The following is a 24,436-nucleotide window of genomic DNA, read 5'->3' as shown; positions in this document are numbered from 1 at the left end:
TAGTTAAGTTAAAGTGATTAAACTCTCTGTATTTCAAGGATGCCCTGACAAGAATGAATATAAACCTTCCTAATCAATCGTGTCTTAAAGATCATAATGAATTGGCTTGGTCCTTTGAAAACGGGCATGTAATTAGCACTTTCAGCATTTTCTCAGCAATCTCAGGAGAGGAATCAAGGAAATAGAATTAATTTATTTCTGTTGTTTATTATTTGAAATTAGATTTATATGTTTTTAAGCTTCTGTGTAGTTTGAATATGTAGAAAATGTAATGGGTATTGCTATTAACCTTTCAATGTTGACATTTCTAATGCATGAGGAGTGCAAATCAAGTACTTGCACTTCAGTGTTCCAGTATGGGTAAAGATAAAAACTAATCAATCTTATTATTTCTAGCAGTGAAAATATAAATCTACTGGGGAAATAATTTTCAATTATCTAGTAATTCAGATTATTATAAAAAAATGTAAAAAGCAAATGTCATCTTTTGATATGTGGAGTTAGAAATAATAAAAATATGTAAAAGATGAAAATAGTACTGTATAGAACATATTAACATGGCTATGGGTATAATCAGGTGAGATGATTTTTTCCTGTGGTTAAGTTACATTGGTTGAACAAGATGTGTTGGTTGAAATTAAATTTATAGTGTACTTCAGCAAATTGACATTGTTAATGCATTTAAATACATTTGTTTACTGGGTCATCAGCCTCAGTTTGCAATATTTATACTAGAAATAGTTACTCATTTGCTCTGTATGCACTATGGATGCTACACAGTAAGTGAATGAGTCTCAGCACACAGGAAAAATGTGTTTTGCTATTTTTATCAAGCTAATCAGTTCTATAAAGTGCATTCAAAAGCTAAGTGGCATACAAATGGAAGACTTACTAAGTTTAGAAATTGATTAGTTTCCTTTTGGTTTATGGGAGAAAAATAGGCTAACCAAGAAAAGTAAGAAGATAATGATGGATTGGAAAAACCCAATAGAGGCAAAGTGCCATGGAATTTATTTTGCTAAAACAAACAGAAGTTGCAGTATTTTCAGTTGGAATGGGTGTGTACATAGAAAGTTCATTCTCTTGTGTTGCTGATTTTTTTTTTTTTTTTTTTTTAGTGTTTTGATTTCCTGTTAACTTTCATTACAATTACATTCCTGTTTCATCCTTTGTATAGCTGCTTATATTGCTAACCACTCCTGGCTTGCTTTTGTTTTCCTGTTTCATTTTCACTATTTGCTGCTTCTGCTTACTGTGAACTGCTTAGTTCTTACTCCTGTCTCAAAGCCCTCTTATCCATAACCATCTCTTTTCCCTTGTGCCTTCCGTATCCTACCCTCTCTTTTTGTTTCCCTTTCCTTCCTCTTTCATTCTGCAGTGTAAAGATGCCAGTGATTTCCGGATGTTTTCTGATGAGCAGTTCTACTAAGCAGACTGCTGATGAGCAACTCTATATATACTACTGATAAATTCTAGCTTTGTCCCTCCTTAGGCAGAGGTGTTAATTACTATTTTTCTAATGGTAATTCACAAAAATTAATGCCAGGCCTTGCAGTAGTCTAGTCATTAACCATAGATATAACTTAGGAAAATAATATTGCTTCTTTCTGCACATCCCCTAGTGACTCCTGTCTCCACAGTTCAAGTATCTGTCACACAAGAATGGCCATGTGCTAAGCTAAGCAGTTTCAGAGGCAATCCAGTAGTTGCTGGAAATGTGTAAAGGGGAGGTGGTCTTGGTCAGAGAGGGCACGGCTAAGCAGGGGTCTTGCACACTGTTTCAGATTAGCACGAGATCTGTTGTTTACCTATGTGAGTTTTCCAGGCCACGCTGCGGTTGACAGGGGGAGCTCTGGGTGCCTTCACTTCTAGGTGCATTCCATATGCACAGCAGCGGATGTGCAGAGGTGCTGAGCACAACAGAAAGGTCTTCTTTAAACTAAAAGTACCTAGAACTGTAGTCTTATTTTGCCCTAGAAATGATAAAAAGTAAAGAAGGCTCAGGATGCTTTTGGAGCAAAGAAAATATGCTCTGAAACAGTGCTGCTTTGGGGGCACACAAAAATGGGGGGTGGGAAGATGCAGATATGATGACTAAAAGGTGTGGGGTGAACTGAGTAACCTTCTGTAATAGTGATGGTCATTCTTGACTACTGTTTCAGTGTAGCCTAGTAGCACTAGGAAAATGGTCCAATTAATCCCTTTTTCATTTGTCTTCATGGTTATGTTATGTATTGTATTATATTTCCTGAAAAACTGTGTGAAGCTGTTCTGTCATCTTTGTTTAAACAAAAGTCACATTAAAGAGAGGAAGCTGGCTTCTATGCTTTTTCATTAAGGTTCGGAATGTGATAGTATTCCTGCATTTCCTTACTTCAGGACTCCAGTAGTAAGTGACTTTTGCACTAGGTTTCATCACTGCTCTCTGTTTTCTAGATATTTAAAAATCTGTCATAAAATTTTGCCATAGATACCATCTGATAATTCAAATGTATATAAGAAAACCAAAATTTCAGATACTCTGCTTTGCTTTGAATAATGTTAACATCAGATGAAATAGTTTCAAAATAAGAATATTAATAAAGAAATCCAGTACTGTAGTCAAATTGTAGTGCCATGAACTTCCAAAGATTTCTGCAAAGACAGATCCCATGAGATGTGGCCATTAAGACTCTGTAAGAGACTTCTGTTATTTGAACAAGTTGTAAGACATAAATATATAAAATACGAAGGTGGTATGTAAATTTAGTTTTGGAATAAGTACTTATCTGGTACTAGAGTGTTCATATATACAGCAAAATAAGGAGAAAAATCTCAGGTGTGAGGTTGAATACAGCTGTGCATTGTAAATAACTCTGAAAAGAAAAATTCCTGTTAGAACATGAGAGGTCAAATATCAAGAAAATTGTGGTTTAAGCTCTTATTGACATACATATGAAATGACAGGTATGTATGTGACAAAACTTTTGGTGGTTTCCACCTGCTTTCATGGAGCTGACAGGCTGAGGTTAATAAAAAGTAGTTTCTATGTAAAACTTTTAAACATGTGAATGATTCAGCAACAAGACTCCTGATTTTTTTTTTTTTTTTTTTACATAACCATATATTTACTCTGAAATATTTCTGCTTACATTACAAAATTCTTATACCAGTTTTTGTGTAATTGATTTGCTACTTTATTTTTGTCATCTTTATCTTATTGACAGGTTGTCAATTGGCTTGAAGGACCTGGATCTGAACAGCTAAGAACCCAGTGGGGAATAGGTGATTCAATTAGAGCTTCACAAGCTTTGCAACAGAAACATGAAGAGATTGAGAGTCAGCACAGTGTGAGATTTCCCATACTCTTTTCAAGTAGCAAAATAATTCTAAGTACATGCAGTTATGAGCAATGTATTTTAGTTATGAGTATCTAGGAATTTTGCGTAGTACATGATTTTATGGGTTAGAGGAAAATGAGCAGTTCAAGAACTTAATATGGTCATTGTATGTACATGTTACTTTGTTTTCCAGTGGGGGAAAAAAAACCCCAAAACTGATATCTGTCTATGATTTTTCTTGATTTGTTACGTTACAGAAGTTCTTAAATTTTCATGTTGACTGGAAGGAGTAAATTTCCTTTTTCTTCCCTGCCAAAATGGCCGAGAAGTCATGTACTTCTCAGATGAATGTTAGTATTGTTTTCTTTATTAAACTACACTTACCAGTAGCTGGAACTGGCTTAACAGTTTCATTGGTCAAGACTTAAGATGTAGTTTGTGTTCATAACGAAATCTTGAAAAGACTGTTTTGTAACTGTGCTGACTTGATGCCTTTGCTTTATTTTGAAGACATTCTAAGGTTCAGTAGAATTTTATTTCCATCAGATGATTAACTATAATTGGGATATGAATACTTGATATTCCCAATGCAAGTGTTGCTCACAGTGCCTTTCCTCTTTTCTGACTTTCCTTGATGTAGACATTGACAATTCTGTCCACTTTTCCTAAGTTCCCTTGCCATGGCTATAAAGTCACGACAAAGAAAATAGTCACTGGGTTACAATTTTGCTGATGTAATTTAGAAAAAAAAAAAAAACAAACCCCAAACCTTTAGTCTGAGAAACACTGTGCACTAGACTACACCTGTTCTGTTGACTACATCTCTACTGAGTACAGTTTCTCTGCTCAGATGTAGAAGTGTGTTGTAGGTGTCTGTTGGGTCAAGTGAATCCAATCTTTTCTGCCTTCTCATTGCTTTAAGCTCTTCAAACAATGTCTGCTCTGAAAACCAATACCTCCTGAAGTGTAAGATGTCTTACAGGTAAAATCCTAATTGGAAAGAAAAAAAAAACCCCTCATCTGCCTACTTCATTGGAAAAAAAAAAAATTAGTATCTTTCAGTGATATTAGCATGTCAGATGAAAAGAGAAAACAAGATTGAATATACTTTGTTCTCACTTAGATAACTGTAACTGAGAACTTTGCTTTAGCTGGGGCCATATTCAAACCTTGAAGTCACTTAGATCCCACTGAATTTTGCAGGCTCTTCTACAGTTTGCTCATCACTAAAGCACTGACAAGATGGAATGCTGCTTGTTCTCAGCTGCTGGCAGGAGTTTGTTGAAACAACAGTCAGAAAAATTAATCTTATACTGAAAAAAGTACTTGGGAGACCACTGGCCTTTCTTAAATTTAGATGCCTGCTTATAAACTAAAACTGTTTTTCGATGATAACACTGGAAAAATGTGCTTTTCCTTTGATTTTTGAACATCTCATAAAAGCTGAGTGTACTCTTTCAGTATTTTTCCACTTTTTTTCTCCTTATAATTGGATTGACAGCTGTGCTTGCCTTCTTTCATCATCTGTTTATTGTTGATTATTACCTATTTTGAAGGTACCTGCAAAAAATGTTTGATTAGTTTTAAAGATATACTTTTAAACTTCAGTTTACTCTGAAGTGAAAAAATAATTTTCTTAGGGTGTTGTTTTGGTTTGTTTCTTGTTTGTTTTTTGGGGGGGATTGTTTTGGGGGTATGTGTTTGGGTTTTCATTTTCTGTTTTATTCATGAGAAATAGACTAGAACTGCTATTTTTGAGCAAATGTTGGCCTTTTCTCCATGTTTTTGAGCTGTTATGTGCAGCTGTGCCTAACTTTCCCCTATGGAAAGGGTCAGAAACACACTTCTTATATCTGGTTTGCCAGTCTTAATTTCATTGCTAGCTTGACCAAAATAAATTATGGCAACTGTTTTACTTCAATGGTAAAAATAAAAACTAGAAATTATTAGTCTAGCTTTTTTTTTTTTTATTTTGACATCTCATATTCTAGTTCACTTGTCACACTCAGTAAACTAGATTTATATAGTGTCTAAAGGTAGAAACTAGAGTTATGTTGTGTAGAGAATTTACTGAAACTATATCTATAGTACATGTGTGACAGTGGAAGATGTTTCCATATTAGTTGCCTCTTTTGGGGTGGATGAGAGATTTATTCTGCTCTTAAAGTTTTGACTGATTGCTAATGACTTTTTCGTTACTTTTTTTTCCCCTTTTGCATCTTTTCATACTCTGTTTCTTGTGAGTAGATGGTAGAGTTGGCTTTGGGTAAAAAGAAAAAAATTATTAGAATATGGATATTTATACTCTATTTACATGCTTTGTAAATAAATGATGCAAAAGCTGAAGGCATAATTTTAAAAAGTTGCAAACATCCCAATAGGAGTGTGACAAGGATACTAATTAAATCATCTATTGTAGGCCAATAGATGGTGCTGTTCCATAGCATTAGAAATGCATAGGGTATTTAAAGGTCGCTACTGTAGGCCAAAATAAAAGCTGTTGAGCAAACATGTTTTGCTTTACAGGCATCTCAGTCACGCAAGATGTGAATGTGATCAAGTTACTTTTAAGTCTTCCAGAATTGTTAAATATTTTAAATATTTTCTCCTGCAAATACACCACCATGACAACATAACGAACTCCTATGTATGTATTCAGTAATAGAAGCATTTGAGAAACAAATCTGCACATTTTGAATTGAGTTTCAGTTTTTACTGAAATTAAAGCTCTCCATAAATAAGAAACAATGATCACTTAGAGCTTCTCTCCATGGATATTCTGTTTGATTTAGAAGATAGAGATTACTTCTACTTTGTCAACACTAGTATTTTTTTCTAAATATTTTATGAAAATTATTGCTTCTTTCAATCATGTCCGTGAAAGTAACACCTAAATAGTCTTGTGAACAGCTTTCTGTAATTGCACTTGGCAAAAGGTCTCTTATTTCAGTAGAGCACTGTAGACATGTAAGCATTAGAAATTTGTTTAAAAATGCTAGAATTCCTCTGTTAGTTCAGTAAAATAGTTTGAGTGGGAGTTTGTGCTGGGAGCTAGTAGCCTTGCCTTGTAATCTTCCCATCTTTCTGCATTTTTTTTTTTTATATACAGTGCTTAGTACATGTACTAAGCACTTTTTGAGTTGATTTGAAATTAGGAATCTTTTTACCTCCTGTGTGAGATTTCCTAATTATAGTGTAAGCTGTAATAAGTTATTTAAAAAATTTGATTATTTATTAGTCTGCAGTTAGATCTATGCTATTTTAAGAGAAATAGAATTATGTTTGGTATTAATGCTTAATTTTCTTGTGTTTGTAGGAGTGGTTTGCTGTTTATGTTGAACTTAATCAGCAGATAGCAGCTCTTTTAAATGCAGGGGATGAGGAGGACCTCGTAGAATTGAAAGCATTGCAGCAACAGCTGAGTGATGTGTGTTACCGGCAGGCCAGTCAGCTGGAATTCAGGCAGAATCTATTACAAGCAGCACTTGAATTCCACAGTGTTGCCCAGGATGTAAGTTTTTCTTTTTAAACTTTTCACAGGCTCACCTGTCAATATATTATTGCCTTATTATTAAAAATGTTGAATACGTTGGAAAAAATGTAGGGGAGTGGGTGGAAATATAATGATACTTGGAAGATGCCGTAAGTCTTCATTTACTGTAACCGAAGCACTGAGATTCAGTTTTAGTTTCCCTCCCTTTTTTAAGAGGGAAGTGCTTTGTAATCTGTCTTACGTTTCAGAAGCATAAAATGGTTACTAGTTAAAGTTGTGCGCTTTTCCCCTCTTTTTTTTTTTTTTTTTTTTTTTTTAAATTAGAGGCATATGTATTAACCGAACCACAATTTGGTATACTTTCCATAATTTCTTTTTTAAATTGGCATTTATTCCTTTCCTATACTTGTCAAAAACAACAAAAAATATTGGTTACCCCCCCATCTAGGGATGTATGCTCTTGGAATTTTGTATGCAGATGTTTTTTTATTTTCCATCTTGACTTTAATTTTCTATAGATGCAAAGAGAAACTTTTAAAATGACAGATTTCCAAACTTTTAGAAGATTGCAGACCCAACTGTCTGAAGCTCAACATAAATGTTGATATTTAAAAAGAAGTTTGTTTTTCGTTTTAGTTGTCTCAGCAATTGGATGGCTTACTAGGAATGTTGTGTGTAGATGTAGCACCAGCAGATGGAGCATCAATTCAGCAAACTTTAAAACTACTGGAAGAGAAATTGAAAAGTGTTGGTAAGCAAAAGATTTCTGCATTTCAGATAAACACATTCTGATATTAATGCATTACAGGAAAATACCCAGTAATCCCACCACCCCCTTTAAAAAAGACAGCAGAAAAAATATCTTTCTTCTGATTCCTAGCTAAGTAATTGACTTGCTTATGCAATCTACTGCATAGTATTTCTGTCTGGAAATGTTTTCTTTTAAATGTTTTACATGTAATATATATTGGTTATATTCCATTAATATGCATTTCATCTGTTAACAAACCTTTCCCTCACTAATCATCCTTATTATCTTGGGAATATAGTGCTTAGATGATCTTTTTGTCTCCAGAACTGACCCCTTGATGATTAAAGTTGTTATCCACTCAGTTTTTAGAATGTTTATACTGAGTATTTTGCAGAAGCTTGAATGTATGTGTTGTTAAATGGCATATTTAAGGTTGTTACACTGTCAAGCATATAGAATAGAATATTTCAGTTCAGGGACCTCCAGTCATCTAGTCCAGTATGTCGTAGGAGAAAGAGCTTTAAAAGCAAAGTCATTTATGGTAGAGGTAGTTACTGGAGTATAACAGTTCAATGCACAAGTTAGATATTCCCTTGAGAAAACAGATAGTAGAGCTGCCAAATAATAGATGTAACAGCGGATTCTAAGGATTGGCATATTTCGGTATAGAAGAATGTATCGGCCGTATCAAAAGCATTATAAAGTATTAACTTCTGCCAGCCATGGAAGAACACTTAGGCTACAACTGCTTAGCCGTGATGAATATTTTAGGTATTGTGCAACTGTGTGGATTAAAGACATTAATTAGCTATTTATATGCTGAAAAGTTAATACTCGCTGTCAGCTTTTATTCCTTTCCTTGTTATCTGCTAGGTCATAAAGTAGCAAAGCCTTACTTCTTTGTTAATATAGAGAAGTGCTCACTCGAACTTAAAAGTTGAAAAGGGCAGTGAAAGACAGATAGTAATACCCTTTTCACTTTCCAGCCTTCCATCTCATTCTGTTGCATTTCCTATCTGTCCTTTGGGGAAAAAATAACAAATTCATAAGAGTGACCGTTTACTTTTTTTTTCTTTCTTTTTTCTTTTTGTTCTTTAGACTTAGGCTTGCAAGGCTTACGTGAGAAAGGTCAAAGTCTTCTTGATCAGATATCTAATCAGGCATCCTGGGCCTATGGAAAAGATGTGACCATTGAAAACAAAGAAAATGTGGACCATATCCAAGGAGTAATGGAAGATATGCAGCTTAGAAAACAAAGGTAATAACAGTTCTAGTCATGAAGATTTTCATGTGTTGATAGGTCACTTTATATGTTTATTTAAAAAAAATTTTTTTAAAGACCGTTTTCCTTTATCTTCAGCTGAGGGATGTGGTACCACTGTAATTTATATTTGTGGTATATTTAAATGGGACAGAAGCTTCCCTGCCTAATCCGTTGTACACAATTGCTAAATCAAACACCTTTTGTCTTTTGGTACTGGATGGAGTATTTGAATGTTTTTCCGTGCTTGTAAATGCTCAAAAATTATACATTGCTTTTATATGGAGTTATGGAATGTATATAAGGCATCTTTTATATGTTAGCAGTCTGAGATGGAAGGTATAATAAGACTGCAGTGGTGATGATGGCTCTAAAATTACATATTAATTATGTACAGACTTGTTTATCCTCTTCTTTTTTACAACCTGTATTCTTTGAGCCTGGCATTTTCACTCCTGAAGATAGGAAGAAAGATGAGATGGTGTCGGAGGGACAGGGTACAAAATGGAGCCACAGAATTCAGTGTGGGAATGTTGGGTTTCTTGAGTGCTGCCGAAAGATAGACTGAGGGATGAAGTAGTAGGGAAGAATGCTGGGGAGAGTTGAACTTTCAAGAAGGATGGATTTTCCCATCATCATCTTCCTGCAGGCCTTTCACTGATGATTTTTTCTTAAAGATGTAGTAGTACTGTATTTGCCATAGTGCTACCCTTTTTTTGTACTCAACAGTGTGAAAGAATCAGATGATGTTGCTCATTACTGCTGGAATCCCTGAGACAATAAAATGCTCTCCAAAGAAAGTGTCTGAACTATGAGGGCAATGGCTGAAGAAAAAGGTGCCTCTGGGGAACAACAAGGTCTGATGAGCATCAAGTTGCTCATTTCAGGAATTAATTCTACCACTGACAAATTGTTAGGGAGCTTAGTGTAAGAAACCGCATGTTTTGGTAATGCTTAGAGAAGGTATTGTTTTAAGTATGTCCTCTGAATCCTATTTACTTGAACAGCACTTGTGTTTAGAGGATCAGCTGCAAAGAGCAGTAGAGGACTGTGTCACTGTGTGATAAAACAGCAGTTGGAATTCATTATTGAAAGAAGAAATGCACATAGGAAAAGGAAAAACTTTATATACTTCATATACTTTATATAGTTATGGGCTCTGAACCACCCATTAACTCACAAGATAAACGTTGGAAAACTTGCAAAAATTGCTTTAATGTTCAGTCACACTGTGAGAAGCAAGTAGAACACTAAGGATTATTAGGAAGTGAACAGAAAATTAAAAGGAAACTGTCATTGTGTCACTGTATAGATTTGTAGTCCGTTTCTGTTTTAAGTGTTACACAGTTCTGGTCCCTGTTCTCAGAAGTCATAGAAGATCAAAAAGTCAATAAATATTCAGACAAAGGTATGAAGCAGCTTCAAGATGATGAATGATTAAACAAGATTCTTCAGCCTGGATGAGAGACAAAATGTCTAATAATGACTAGTATCTTTCAGTAGCATTTAACAGTAATTTTTGTGACACTACTTTTTTCTTCAAATTCTACTGAATGTTTCTCATTATTTATATACACATTTAGTGTAATGTTTATTTCTAGGGGCATTTTGCCTCTTTAGTTATGCTTCTGAAACCCATAAACTGTTTTCCTGCATTATAAGAGTGACAAATTTCCTTTCTGTAAGCATCAGAGCACTACAGGACACATAAAACGCAGCACGCTAACAACTGTTGTTTGGAAGTGCTTGCGTTTGCAACTGGTTTGAAAAAACAGGTCTGTGAATAGTCATCTGCATTTGCTTATAGTGCTAACTGTTGTTGACATTAGTAATTGCACTGGATGGGAGTCTGGATCTTGCCATCTACTTAGTAAGGTCTGAAATTGAAGTGGGAAGGTCATTCTGCTAATGTATTAGCTTAGCTCTCACCGTGGAAAGAAAAGAACTTCCAATTCTTTTTTAAATTTGAATTAGAGAAAGAACTGCAAAATGTGTTTAATTCAGAACAAGAGAATTAGAATTGGTTTTTATATGAATTAGATTTTGAAATGCTTCCTGACAAGTTATTGCAAAGGACATAATAACATAAGGGTTCAGTTATTACAATCTTTAGCTAAAAAGAAAAATGGAAAGATGTATTAACATCTTTTAAACAGTCCTCACTTTATTCACCAAGAAAAGTTTGCCACCAGCTCAAGGTACTATTCAGAATTATGCAAGGTTTAAGTTAGCTTTCACCTAGACTTCAGTAGAATAAAGTCTGTCTTAGCCAAGTAAGTGTCTGTGTGGCAAATCTTACCAGTGCAACAAGGTAAGGAACCTGCAATGCTGCTGGAAGGCCTTGTAGCTACTGCTGGTATTACTAACTATAGCTTAGTCATATCAGGAGTCTTGAGGACCATGATTTAGGTGGGTTGTAGTGCTCAATTCTATTTACTGCATGTTTCTTATTGTTATACAAAGCATTGTGTATTTTCGCCAAGCTAAGCAGCACAAAAATGCTTTAATCACCTTTTCATGAACACTTGCATCTTAGTGTTGTGCACTGAAAACATTGCTGTCAAACTCAGTGTATTGTGTCTGCTATACACGTGCCTTTCTGTGCTACTGTTTAAGGTGCGAGGATATGGTGGATGTTCGACGACTGAAGATGCTTCAGATGGTACAGTTATTTAAATGCGAAGAGGATGCTGCTCAGGTACAGAAATGCCTACGGAATTTCATCATTCCGGTCTTTGTAGTCCACTGGTTAAATTTATGGGTGTTGATAGTTGTACAGTATTTCTGTCACTTTCAAATGTGGTTTTATTTAGTGAATGTGTACAGTGAAAATAAAGGATATGGTAGTATCTGAAAATAGTGTATTTGGTGATTACAAGTATGATCTACCAGTTTGTGATATGTCTTTTAACTTTTTTCCACACCAAAAGTATATGCTAGTACTGAAGCTACTTCACCCTTGTGGATGAATTCCTTTTTAATTTACTAGTTTTTATTCTTTTAACTTCTGTTTCAAGGCGGTAGAATGGTTAAGTGAACTGTTGGATGCTCTGCTGAAGACACACATCCGATTGGGAGATGATGCTCAAGAAACAAAAGTTTTACTAGAGAAGCATCGAAAATTTGTTGATGTTGCACAGGTGAAATTAATATTTTTTTTTAGCAATGTGGGTTTTGTACAGTTTCAGAAGAGGTCCTTGGATAGAATTGGTACATGTATGGATAATCATGGAACAGCTGTTACTAGGTTTGCCTCAATGCTTGAAGTAAGAAATTGTGATTGCTGGAATTGGAGATGAGCCTAATGAGATTTCGAAGTTCCATGAATGATGCTGCAGTTTACTACCTTAGCTTATCTGCTTCACACAGGCAATGTAAGCCACAAAACATAAAGTTCCCACTGACTTTCTTTGAAAGGCATATATTTCAAACAGTCTTTATAAGGACTTTTTTTCAAGGACTGCAATAAAACACTAAAACATGGATGGGCCATTTGGTTTCATTCTACTTTGTGCTGCACCTCATGAAACAGAACTTGTCTTTCTATTGGTTTTCCAGGTAGCGCTGACTGTTGGTGTGTGGTCCTGCTCGTGCAAGGAGTTTTGGCACTAGCAGAGTCAGTGGCTGAACAGAACTGACAGCTTTAATTCTTGACTGTAGCAGCCAACTAGTGAATCCTGCTGTCCAAGAGTCTACTCAAATTCACTGAAGCCATAGGGCATGCTTGCACACCTGTTTGCAGATCTTGAATATGCAAACAGATGCCAGGTGCATGTGAAAAATTTTACCTAAGAACAGAAAGTGTACAAACGGGGCCTTTTTCAGGTGCATTTTCAGATGTGTACTGCTTTTAGGAATGTCTGATTCAGACTTGCCGATAAACAGATGTGATGTTTTCAAATTGCACCTGTTACACTGGAACTGATTTTCTCTTATGATGAATCAGAACTGACAATGACAGGAGGGTAGCTTGCTGTTACAGTGATGTGCCACAGTGCACCTGGATGCTGGGTGACCACAGACATGGTGACAGTGAAGTCAGTGAGACAGTCATCTTGGCAGTAGATACCAGGTATCCCATGTAAGATCTAAATAGCTACTCAAAAATTTCAGGAAGCTCTGTTCTTTTGCTGGTGTGAATGCTAGACAACAGGGTACTATTTTTATTTTTTTAAATTTTCTTGTAAAGAGCAAAAGCACTGTTTTGTCATTGCTTAAGTATGAATAAAATTGCAGCGTTTTCTAGTAGACCAAATTAGGTCCACAAAGTTTATTGAACTAAACTGAGGAGCTTTCATAAACTTGTCTGCTGTCATTTTAATATGTTAACTCCTAAATTAAATGCAGATTTTACATGTACTTTCTTTCCCATGTCCTCCAATTTTTAGAGTACTTATGATTATGGCAGACAGTTACTGCAGGCAACTGTTGTCCTGTGCCAGTCCCTGCGATGCACTTCAAGGTCCTCAGGGGACACACTTCCAAGACTGAACAGAGTGTGGAAACAGTTTACAATAACCTCTGAAGAAAGAGTGCACCGGCTGGAAACAGCTGTTGCATTTCACTCAAGTGCTGAAAAGGTGAGTGTTGTGATTTCAAGAAGAAAAATTTCTTACCAGAATTTAAGCAAACAAAATGGAAGAAAAAATGAACTCGTTTGTGTATTTTTTTCCCCATTCTAAATATTAAAAAAAAAAAAAAGCCAGAAGAATTTAAGCATATATTTCTAATTGTTTTTTCGGTACTTAGTGCACTTATTGCTTGCATACATGTATTGGTATAGGACCTGCTTAAGGAAAAGAACAGCAGCTCTGAAGTTCAGGTGCATTGAGTTGGGCTGGAAAGAATTTTTTTTTAACTCTTCAGAGGGGAACTCTGATCATAAAGCATTTCTTCATGTGTTTTAGACTGTAATTCTTAAAGGCAAGGAACACTTCGTGATTACGTCTGTAAATGAATGCAGCACTCACCAGTTTAGTTTCCGGGCCTGCTGTGTTGCTGAATTTTGTCTTTTGTACTCGGAGTGTTTTGAACTTGCTTCCTTCAAGACATGCCTCTACCTTGGTTATAGTTTGAAAAAAATCATACCAAGTGTTTCACCACTGTGCCCAGTTGGATGATGCTGGAAGCCACAGAGCAAGATGAGCAATCAACAAGGGTATAAGGAATAGTTTTTATTCAGTAACAGCTTGCTGAAGGGGGGGAATGTTGAGAGTTTTCAAATACCTGAATTTGAGACAATGCCCATTAATGCAGATCATGAGAGGCAGGGTGTTTTTGTCCAGGAACCAGTCTTTGTGTGGTGATACATTTCAGAAAAGTGATTTAGAGTATGTATCTAATATTGACAACAAAATTGCATACAACTGTAAAAAAAGCCAACCTTGCATGTGGTTAAGAGGAGAGCATGGATGCAAAGTTGCTCCTTGCTTTTTTTTAATTTTTTGTTTGTATTAATGGAAGATACTTTGAATTTATAGGCATTAGGAGTTAATGGAGGTTCACAGAAGCAGAAACGTATCATCTATGCTGCCACAGATGGCTAAAAATTTTACCTGATACCAATTTAGAAGTCAGTGGCTCATAAACTCTTTTAAGAGTTGACTGTCTCAGTCCATATTATGATCATTCTTTCATTATTTGAGTAGTTAATTGCTATGTTTTTAGGCAGTCATAAGTTTAGAAAAAGTGGATGGCTGAAAAAATAAAGCTATTGTTCAAAAATGTAATTCTTATAGCACTATTGTGACATAGTAATGAGTTTGTGAGGAAAATATGCTATTAATAACCATGCTCCTTTTGAAAAAAGAAGTGGCAGAGGGAGAAGTGGAATACTAAGTACTAGTATTGGGTTCCAATTCCATCTGAAAACACTTGTGTTTGAATTTATTTTTTAATCCCACCTATTCTGTGCCAGATGCCGATGTCAGTTTTGAAACTGTTTGTAAGGGGCATTCGTTATCCATGTTTTTCATTTTATATGACTGTCTTGTATGTTTAATGATGCAGATTACTATTTTTATGCATTATATATTTGTTGTCTAATATTGTCTAGCAAGACTACTTCTACGAGGCAAAAAAGAAAAAATAATGTAAACAGTTCTAGTACAGAACAGTGGTAGCCCTGAACTATCTTCTCAATGTAGCTTAATTGATATTTTACATTCTTGAATTATATTAATATTTCAGTTGATCTCATATAAACATGGCAGCGAAGATGCTGGAAGAGCATTCACTCTGCCAGTTATTGGCACTTAAAAAACTACATGCGATCCCTTGTGTACTTGATTCTGCATTTCTTTTTTTTTTAAATAGATTTTGCAAGAATGTCCAGAGCAGCCTGAAGCTTTTAATGAAATGGAGCAATTTGATGAAATCGAAGCAGTTGGGAAATCGCTGTTGGACAGGCTAACGGTGCCTGTAGTTTATCCCGATGGGTATGCAAAATTTTTTCTAATGCCTTCTGAATATGCTTTTGGTAAAGTTTTGTAATAGTCTCATATGCAGAAGAATCCTGAATGCTTATTGCTGAAATTAAAAAGGCAGCATGCTAATACCTATTAAAAATTCTTTCCCATCTTTTCACAGAAAGTGGGCAGGTTCAATTTCAAACTTTCCAAAGACAACGTGCCCATTTTTTCAAAGTAGAGACTTTTTCCCACACAATAATTATTAGATTTATTCAGTGTTTACACCAGCAAAGTATATAGAAGTAACAGAACAATGACCAGTCCCAATCTCTTCTCCCTGGAAAAAAATACCAGATTAGAATTATGGTATTTTGATTAATTTATTTGCAATTCTATCTGTCTGAAGTCTTGAAGCCAGTACCTTGAAGTTAAATTTACATATGATTTCTTCAGTAAATAAAACAGTACTTCCCCTGTGAGCTCTTCATACTAATTTAAAACTGGTGGCTGTCTTGAGCTACAAAACCAATTGAATTTGGAATCTCAGACATAATAAAACTCAGTTCTCTGTTCAGTAAAATACACTTGTTCATTGTGATGCTGAGCTTGTAGTTAATTTATTCTACCTGAGTATAACCAAGCCTTAGAACTAGTCTCTGAGTTTGTAAGGTCCTGCACCATAATGAATGAGATCTGAAATCAATATTTTGAATTAGAGGCTGAAACCTTATGAGATGATATCAGGCAACTGCATTATGTGTTACCTAAAGTCAGTCTGAAAAATGCAGTTACAGGAGGCTGGTCATGAAAATTAATTTCCTGTCATCTTACTTCCAAAGTATCACATTCCTATGCAGTATAGTTTCCTTCAGTAAGGAGTGCTACCCATGAAGATGGACCCAGGCCTGAACTAGTAGTGAGTTTTACTGCCCTTTCAGGAGTGTATTTGAAAATAATGGAGGTTTTTATAGCTGTGAGGGGAAAAAAAAAAAAACACAACACAAAAAACCCAACAAAACAAGAAGTGTGTTATGCTTGTTGAAAGTGTTTTGGTATAACTTCTGTAGAGCAGATCTTAGTGACCTGGTAAAAGTAGCAGCTGTTGTTTATTGTTAAAATGGGTGTAATTGGCAGATAGTCTATTAAAGTAAAAACTAACATAAGAACTCAGGAAAGCTCCCCATGAAAGACCACACTTGTCACACTTTGAGTTTCGAGTACTAACACAATGCTCTTATAGCTATATATATATACACCTGTATTTTAGGCTGGCTGACTGAATCCTGAACATTATTTCTCACCCCTCTGGCAGTTCAGCAGAGTTCTGCATGGCCCCTTCTCAAAAGTAGGATTTTAGCTGTCCTAAATCCCAGGATCCCCTGCTCATCATCTGTAGGCATTCTATATTTGAAGCATTTAACAAACAATTTTCAGAGGATTCATTCATTAGTAGAAATAGTTTAAGAAATATCATAAAATGCTTGGAGGCATCTTCATCAGCCTCTTCACCACTTCAGACTTTTGTCAGTATCTTGGAAGTGCGCATCACTGTTCCCTGTCCTGCTCATGGCTACTAATCTTCATCAGGAAAAACATCTGCCCATGCTGCGATCCCATGCGTAGTTGTGCAGTCTGTTGTCTCCGGTATCCCCTAGTCAAACTAGTCTACTCTTGTGTGAAATAACTTCTCTGTCTGCTTATGCCTGTCCCGCTACTCTGTCTGAAGTCCTTTGTCCTACTACTATTTCCATTCTTCCACCTCTGTGCTTTGTAATTAGATTGGGTACCTGTTCTTCTGAAACATGTGCTCTGTTCAAATCCTCCTTTTGCTGACAGCTTGGTTAGTGGTTTTTCTAACATTTCAGCTGTTGTTTTGCTGATTTTGGGAGAAATCAACTTACATAGCCATGTGCTCTTTTTGGTTTGAGAGAGAGACGACATAATTTGACAGCATGTGGCTGAGTTCACATACACGTGAAGTCCTTCAATAATGCAGCAATTGAATAGCCTCAGAATTCATGTATAGACAGATTTCCTTGATTGTCATAGTACTCAAAACTGCCAGACTGACTTGGAGGGTAGCCAGAGAAGGGAAGTGAAAAATAGAGTTAGGAAGTATTTTGTTGCACTTAACAGAACAGTGCCCTGCTGTTGAGAGAATCTTTTTGGGTATAAAAGGATCACTTTTATTTGTAATTTCAGTAAGATCTACTCTCAAGTCTCATCACTGAGTCTCCAGAGTCTTTTAAAGGTGGCTTTTAAATTTCAAGAGGAAAAAGTGCCTATTTTTCTTACCTGCTTTGTGTTTTCTAGTGCCTTTCATGTGTATATTCATGTACTGTTTTCACTGATAACTCCCTTTGGGTTGGTTTTTCTTTTTTTTTTTTTTTTTTTCCTTTAGGTCTGAGCAGTACTTTGGGAGCCCAAGTGATATGGCTTCGGCAGCAGAACACATTAGAGAGAAGATGAAGCTAGTCAGCCTGAAAAAGCAGCAGCTGAGACAACCAGAAGCCACTACCCCAGAGAGCTAATACTGACCCTTGTCTGTGAATTCATAATAGGACTTCAGTTTGTAATCCAGCATGTTGTTTGCATATTACAGAATTTGGCATAATATATTAAAATGCATTTCACAGCTGTTAGAAGTCTCATCTTTTTTCAAAGTAAATGTCTTCAGCATCTTAACACTGTACATCTGTCAAGCCATAATTATTTAACATGCTATGAAACCATAGATTCCAAGTATCTTACGAAAAGGAACTGTAAACTTTGCACTGAAATTCGCTGTAAAGCTTTATCTGACCTGTCAGCTGCTGCTTAGTTAAACAGCTGATGCAAGCTTTGAATGGTGCTAATGAAAGTGTTAGGAGTTCCATATTATGAAATTGTAGGTTTTTTGCTTCCCCCTCTGCCCACGTGATGTAGTAAATTTAGGCTGTAGGTAAAGTTCCTGCAGTGTAGACAGTGGTGACCCTATAATTTTAATTTTAAATTTTTTTTTTTTTTTAAAAAAAAGATCATTTTTATTGTGCCAGTATGCAACCTGCCCATCAAATCTTTGATATATCAAATTCATTAAACAGATGTTTTCCTATTTGTATTGATAATGTATTAAAAGCTGTTTGTGCTTAATAAAAATCATCTTTTTAAAATCTGATATAAATTTGTTCTGGTCTGTATTCCCAGATGTCATTTATTTTATATTTTTGTGATAAATAGTAGTGAAAATCATCGCTCCCTAATATATTTAAGAAGTCTGTATAATTTTTCATATTAAATACTCTTTAACACACTGTAGCTATAAGGGGAACTGCTCTTGAACTATTTTTAATAGGTGTAAGAGTCTGGGTTTTTTCTTACTTATAGCAGTACTTACACAAAAGTAAGATAGTATGTGCATAAGTCCGTGTTACATTAATGATATTTTTTTTCCCGTGTAAGACTGGTACACATCTCTTGTGCTTTATTTCTAAGTCTTGTCTCCCTTTGGAGAATCTGAAATATATGAATATCCCTGGTGTGTAGTTCCTTTGAAGTTGATTTTCATCTAATGAAAAATGATTATCATGAAGTTCATAAACAACTTAAATTTCATTTTATCGCTAATCTCATGTTTTTAAGGGATTGTATTGAAACAATCAGCTGTGTGCATAATTTGGTTAACTTTTTACTCTTCAGGATTTAATCTGGATAAATTCAATATTATATTTACTGGCAGATGGTGTGGTATCTGACCATTTTAGTATACTGTTTGTGAAACAAACAACTGTAGATCTAAGTACTTTATGTTGTTATCGCATTGTATTTTGCTCACAGTAAAGCTAATGCTCTCTTCCTGCAGGCATTGTTATTACTTTTCAGGTTTTCTTGCGGGATCTGTCATTTAAATATATTTACTTATTTGTTTCAGTTTTTCCACATTTTCTCCAGAGGAAAGTGATGTGTCAAATAAAGCAATTTCGCTATAAAAAAATAATAATTCAAAATTAATGACTTATCTGTAACTTCATGATAAAGATATTTTTCCTCTCAGGGTATTTTGGCATAGGAAATCCAATTAGTATTTTGATGCATTTGACACAGTGGTACAGTATTACATAAATACTCGTTTAAAACCAATGGAAGTTTCAGGGACGTTATTTATAAAGAGTATTTTTCGGTATAATATTTTAAAATGTAATTTAGTTGTTTGATTCTCTTTGAGAAAGCTGCTGTCGTCATGGTTAATATTTGGATGAAATTTATTTAGAAAGAACCCAAACATGAAAAATCTACATATATTTAATACAAAGCACAAACACAAAAGTAAATTGAGATTATAGTAATTAATAAGCACTGTCTCCAATTCTGCAGCATTTGTTTGTAAATTGAATCTTATAGTAAATAATGGTCTGCAGTATAAAATCCCGTTAAAATATTAGCTTACTGTTATACTAAGATTATTTGCAGGTTTTTATTTCATTTTTTTAATTTTACTTTCATTCTGTTTAGGGGCTCAATAACGTATGTAAAACCAGAGCACTATCAGAAGCTCCTAACTCATTCATGTGACAGCTGTGTGCACAACTTGGAATTGATGACTCCTAACCTTAATAACCTCGACATTAATTTTGGCTCAGTGTATGAAGTCCAGTCTCGAGGCTGTTATCTTTTGTCTGGCATTCCTAGAGGCCAGTGGATTCTGACTTTCACCCTGCTGTTTCTAACAAGTGATACAACCTGGTGGGCTATGCCAGCTTCTCCTCTTTACTCCCTTCCCCTTCCTCTGGAATTCCTTGCCTTTAGGGAATTCGAGTGACTGGTGCTATTTACCAGCACTTTGTGATTTTCCCATTTTCTATGTATCGGGAATGATGGCAAGTAGTTTTCTAGGTCATGTTACATAAGCCTGCCAAATATTTCTGAATCCTTCTGATGAACTCTTGAGACTTCCTATTTTACTGAAAGAATGGAATAAACACTATCTGTTAAGAATACCGTTGGATGTAACTAATTGAGAGAGATTTTTGTGCTGGTCTTCTCTTAAGTTGATCTACCCCCTATGGTTGTACTTTCTGCTGAACTTTTAGAAATGTACAACCCTTAATAGCATACGAAGTCAGTGAGATATAAATCAGTGAGACATGCTAAAAGGCAAAACAGTGCTCAAGTAATGTATTGTTGCCTGTCTGTGCAGGTAGAGTGGTGGCTCTACCTGTGGCTCCTGCTCTGCACTTTTTAGTAGCAAAAAAGATTCAAACGATGGAGTTCCAAAAGGTGCAAATATGTTTGGGGTTTTTCTTAACATAAATCACCTGCAGTGAGGGATACAGTACTACATGTAAGGTGGGTAGATACCAGTAGAACAGGGAAGGATTGTAGTTATAATTGTAAGTATATTACAACTAATGACTTGGAAATGATGGAGTCAAACCTGTTCCGTGGTAATGAAATCAGTAACAATTTCTAAGTTCCTGTTAGACCAGTTTGGAGGTATTTGAAATGTTTCAGAATATGGTAAATACTTGGTTACTCTTTCTGGTAATGTAATCTGAGTGTGGTTTTTGTGACAGTGAGCAGTATTGGAAAGGTGATCAGCTCAACAGGTGTCATCCATTTTTAGTAGGGCATCAGTTGGATAGACAGTCATTAAAAATGCTTATACCTATAAGTTATTTTAATTGTGAAAGATGTGTGAGTATTTATATTAGTTTCCATTAAAATGTTTGATTCTGTTTACTACTTAACTTTGTCTTGTGATTAGTAGGACTAATGGGGTTAATTTTTTTCTTGGAAATATCAGGTTTGGACTTTGGAGACTTGTATAGCTTGTGTGACGGATTGAGCGTTCAGTTAGTCACTGTGGGGGTCCAGCAGTGAATGCAGAAGAGTTGTGGGTGCAGTGGGATTGTATAGCACTTCCTTATAGCATCATGCTAGCCTAAGCGTATCAGTGCCAGCTGACAAAAAGATAGGGGGAATATTTTTTCCATCCCAGTTAAAAAATAAAAAATGTCAGTAGGATCACAAGGAGAGGTTGTCATGGGCTTTCAACAAGAGTAATGGCACGTAAAGTTGCTATGTCAACCTCTAGTTTTCTGAATTCTTTCTACAAGATAGTTCTAATCTGTATAAAGAGATTATTAGGAAGGAGGAAGAAAGGAAGCTTTCGAAGCTACAGGTTAAATTCTGTAATAGCACATCACGTGAGCTCTGGAGACAGAACACTGAGAAACGGATGAAAGCAAAGATTTGGTGATTCCTAGCTTCTGAAGTCTATTCCTCATTTCTAGACTCCTGCAACAGTAAAAATGGAGTCAGCACTGTAAAATGCTTAGTTGTGTTAGACTTCTAGTTTAAAGAAAATAATCGGGTTGAAGCATATGGGATATCAACCTATACATAAGTAATAGCTGCAGAAGTGCCTGTATGTGAACTACAAGGCCAAAAACTGTTTGAGTATCTGGAATTTACATAATATCATTCCAAAAAGGTAAATAATTCTTGATCCCTTTAGAGATACCTGTTGGGTTTTTTCAGGTTTGTGGAAAAGTGATACACGCTGAAAATAAGATACAAAGCCAAATAGTCAAGCAGTTTTATTTCTGGTTCCAACTTGCACAGTCATTTTGAATCTTGGTAGACTGAGTCTTTTCTGTAGTGTGTCATTTCCACAATTTCCTAATGCATAACAGTGCAGGCTATTGAGGGGTTATTTCTGGGCAATCAAAATCAGGTATTGGAAAAGAACACTGGGCTATTCTTTTAAAATCGACTCCCACAATCATCCCACTTCTGTTTCCTTTACTTACATAGTCCCATTGTTATAATACTGTTGCCTGCCAAGACTGCATCTTAATTGAAAATTCTGTTGAAAATTGACTAATTGCTTGCCTTTTGCAAGGATATGGAGTCAAGGAGTTCTTCAAGACATTTTTCATCTAGTGCTCAAGGGAGGTAGTTCTGTTGTGGAGATTTACTGTGTGGGAATACAAGTAAAACTAAATAACCACACAAAAATGAGTTTAATTTCCAGTTTCTAACGAGTCCCTTTATACAGATCTCTTAGGACAGTTTTTCTGTGACTTCAAGGTTAATTTGGAACCTGAAGGTGAATCATTAAAGAAGCTTATGAGAACTCCTCTGATTCTGTCAAATTGGGAAACAATATATTAATCAAATATCAGAGATATTAATGAAAAAACAGATGCTTGTTTGACTGTATAACTTTAGTTAATACAAGAATGTATAGAGACAGGATATACTAAAACATTTGATATAGGTAAAGCATTAAAGATAACATTTAAGCTCAAAATAGTGAAAAGCTTTCTCTTTTCCTGTTAGAGTTGACTTTAGTTTACACAGGTCTCTTACAGCAAAGATTATGGGAATATAATACAGAGACAAGAGGAAGGCTAATCAGGATATAAATTCCTCTTTTGAATGGAGAGGAGAAAAAAAAATACTTTCTTGAAATTTCAAACGTGCTAAGGAAATAGGTTGTAAAACATTAAAAATGAAAGTGAAAATCCTAATATTATTTAACTTCACTTGGAAAAGTTCAGCTAATTTCCCAGATATTAATAATATTTACAGTTTGTAAGCTGTATAGCAAGGAGCTAGACTAAAGTTTCAACTTCTCAAGCACAAAGAAAAGCAAAGGAAACAAATTGGTCTTAGGTTTATTAAGAGAAGGTTAAGTGGAAACAATTAGTTGTTAGCAAGAGATGTGCAGATAATTTCCTTTAGTAATGAACAGGAATAGCAACATATGATTTTTGTTGCAGAGAAACCACAGGTTTTTAAAGAAAAATGCTGTTTTGTTGGCAGTTTAGTGACAGCATTGAAGTATTAAATGTGTTGTGACTACCCGATGCTACAGGAAAAACTACCTTTTTGTGCACAGGTAACTAGCACATACAATGTGCTTAGAAGTAAGTGTGCTTAAAAGCTTAAAGTAATTTAAAATTATTAAGCATGTTTTTATCTAGTTCTGCAATTTTAAATATGTATTTTATATATTAGCAAGCCTTTTAGCTGTTGGCCATTGATTACTGTCAGACACTGCTGATGTAAGCTGCTGTTGGGAAACCTCTAATACAATTTGGATTTCTGTGTCAAGGGGAGGAATACTATATGGTATATAAAATATCCTATTGATTTATTAAGCTCAAACATCTGTGCTTAAAATAGATGAGTAGACCCAGTGTAACTATCCTTAGTTTCTAATACTCAGTATGTAATAGTTTTTCTTTGGGAAGGCTGATTTAGCCACAGATTATCTGTCAAAATTCCATAGCAAACCATGCCATTGATGGCACGTGACCAAAATGACCTGTATGACTGCTTTACACAGGCCAGCTAAAACATGGTTTCTACTTATGACTATATAAATATACTTGGCTTTTCTGGGGATCCTGGCATTACATATCCCAATCTTGTTCAGTCCACTCTGCTACAATACTGTCACTGTCAGAAGGCAACATGTACATTAAGTAGATTAGAAAATAACGAAAAGGAGACCTCATGGTAGCTGTGGGTCCTAGGTCATGTGCAGTAAGATGCTTGGGCAGTTCTGTGTAGATGAATATTGCATGTAGAATAAGGCTGTGACAGCTCAGGGTAGAAGAGCCCTGTGACTTTCATGAAGTCCTGAGAATCACTGGCTCAATTTGAATGGATATAAATGCTCCCCACACAGTATGCTTATAGGCTTGGCCTTATAAAACTTGGAGCCCTTTTCTAGATCTTACACCAAACATCAATTCTAATAATCTATACATTATGTAAATGGAGAGTGAAGCTTATCTTAACTGTAAGATCTGCCTTTTGGAGGAACTGATGGAAGACCTGTTACTTAAGATTTTGTATCAGAACAAAGCATGAACAAATACATCTCAAACCCCCCAGTTTTTATTTGTTACTGTTCTCCATTTTAGCAGGAGAAGTCAATAGTTTAATTTCAATGGTGTAATTTTCAGACATGGTTCACTGTGTTATGCTTGGTTTGCAGTGTATGGATTGTCATCTAAATTTTGGAGTTTCTGCTTCCCATGTTCATTTTCTCAGCAGGAGTTGCAGATGCTGGGTAAGTAACAGCACATTCCCACTGTCGTTGCCAACTCTGCAGGCATGCCTGGATTGCTCATGATACACATGCGTCACGGGATCAGAGGTTGCAGAGTTCCAGTGGGCTGGAGAGCTCCAGTAGGGCATTTCTCT

The 24,436-nt window shown here is 35.5% G+C and overlaps 1 protein-coding gene across 4 annotated transcripts in view; it reads left to right on the top strand.

Annotated features, from left to right (window-relative positions):
• SESTD1 (SEC14 and spectrin domain containing 1) overlaps window positions 1-20,961 on the top strand; it is a 62,603-nt gene extending 41,642 nt beyond the window's left edge. For all 4 annotated transcript variants that reach the window (XM_074910967.1, XM_074910966.1, XM_074910963.1 and 1 more), the window contains 9 exons: window positions 3,207-3,329; window positions 6,637-6,831; window positions 7,450-7,564; window positions 8,663-8,822; window positions 11,442-11,523; window positions 11,843-11,965; window positions 13,214-13,405; window positions 15,141-15,262; window positions 17,637-20,961. In XM_074910967.1, coding sequence (XP_074767068.1) covers window positions 3,207-3,329; window positions 6,637-6,831; window positions 7,450-7,564; window positions 8,663-8,822; window positions 11,442-11,523; window positions 11,843-11,965; window positions 13,214-13,405; window positions 15,141-15,262; window positions 17,637-17,766 — 1,242 coding nt within the window. In that variant the 3' untranslated portion in view covers window positions 17,767-20,961. The remainder of the gene's footprint in view (window positions 1-3,206; window positions 3,330-6,636; window positions 6,832-7,449; window positions 7,565-8,662; window positions 8,823-11,441; window positions 11,524-11,842; window positions 11,966-13,213; window positions 13,406-15,140; window positions 15,263-17,636) is intronic.
• Window positions 20,962-24,436: the final 3,475 nt, after the last annotated feature.

This window comes from Athene noctua, chromosome 7 (assembly GCF_965140245.1).
Source record: "Athene noctua chromosome 7, bAthNoc1.hap1.1, whole genome shotgun sequence".
Lineage (NCBI taxonomy): Eukaryota > Metazoa > Chordata > Aves > Strigiformes > Strigidae > Athene > Athene noctua.
The sequence above is the reverse complement of the archived record's forward strand: the minus strand, read 5'-3'. Positions and strand labels throughout refer to the sequence as shown.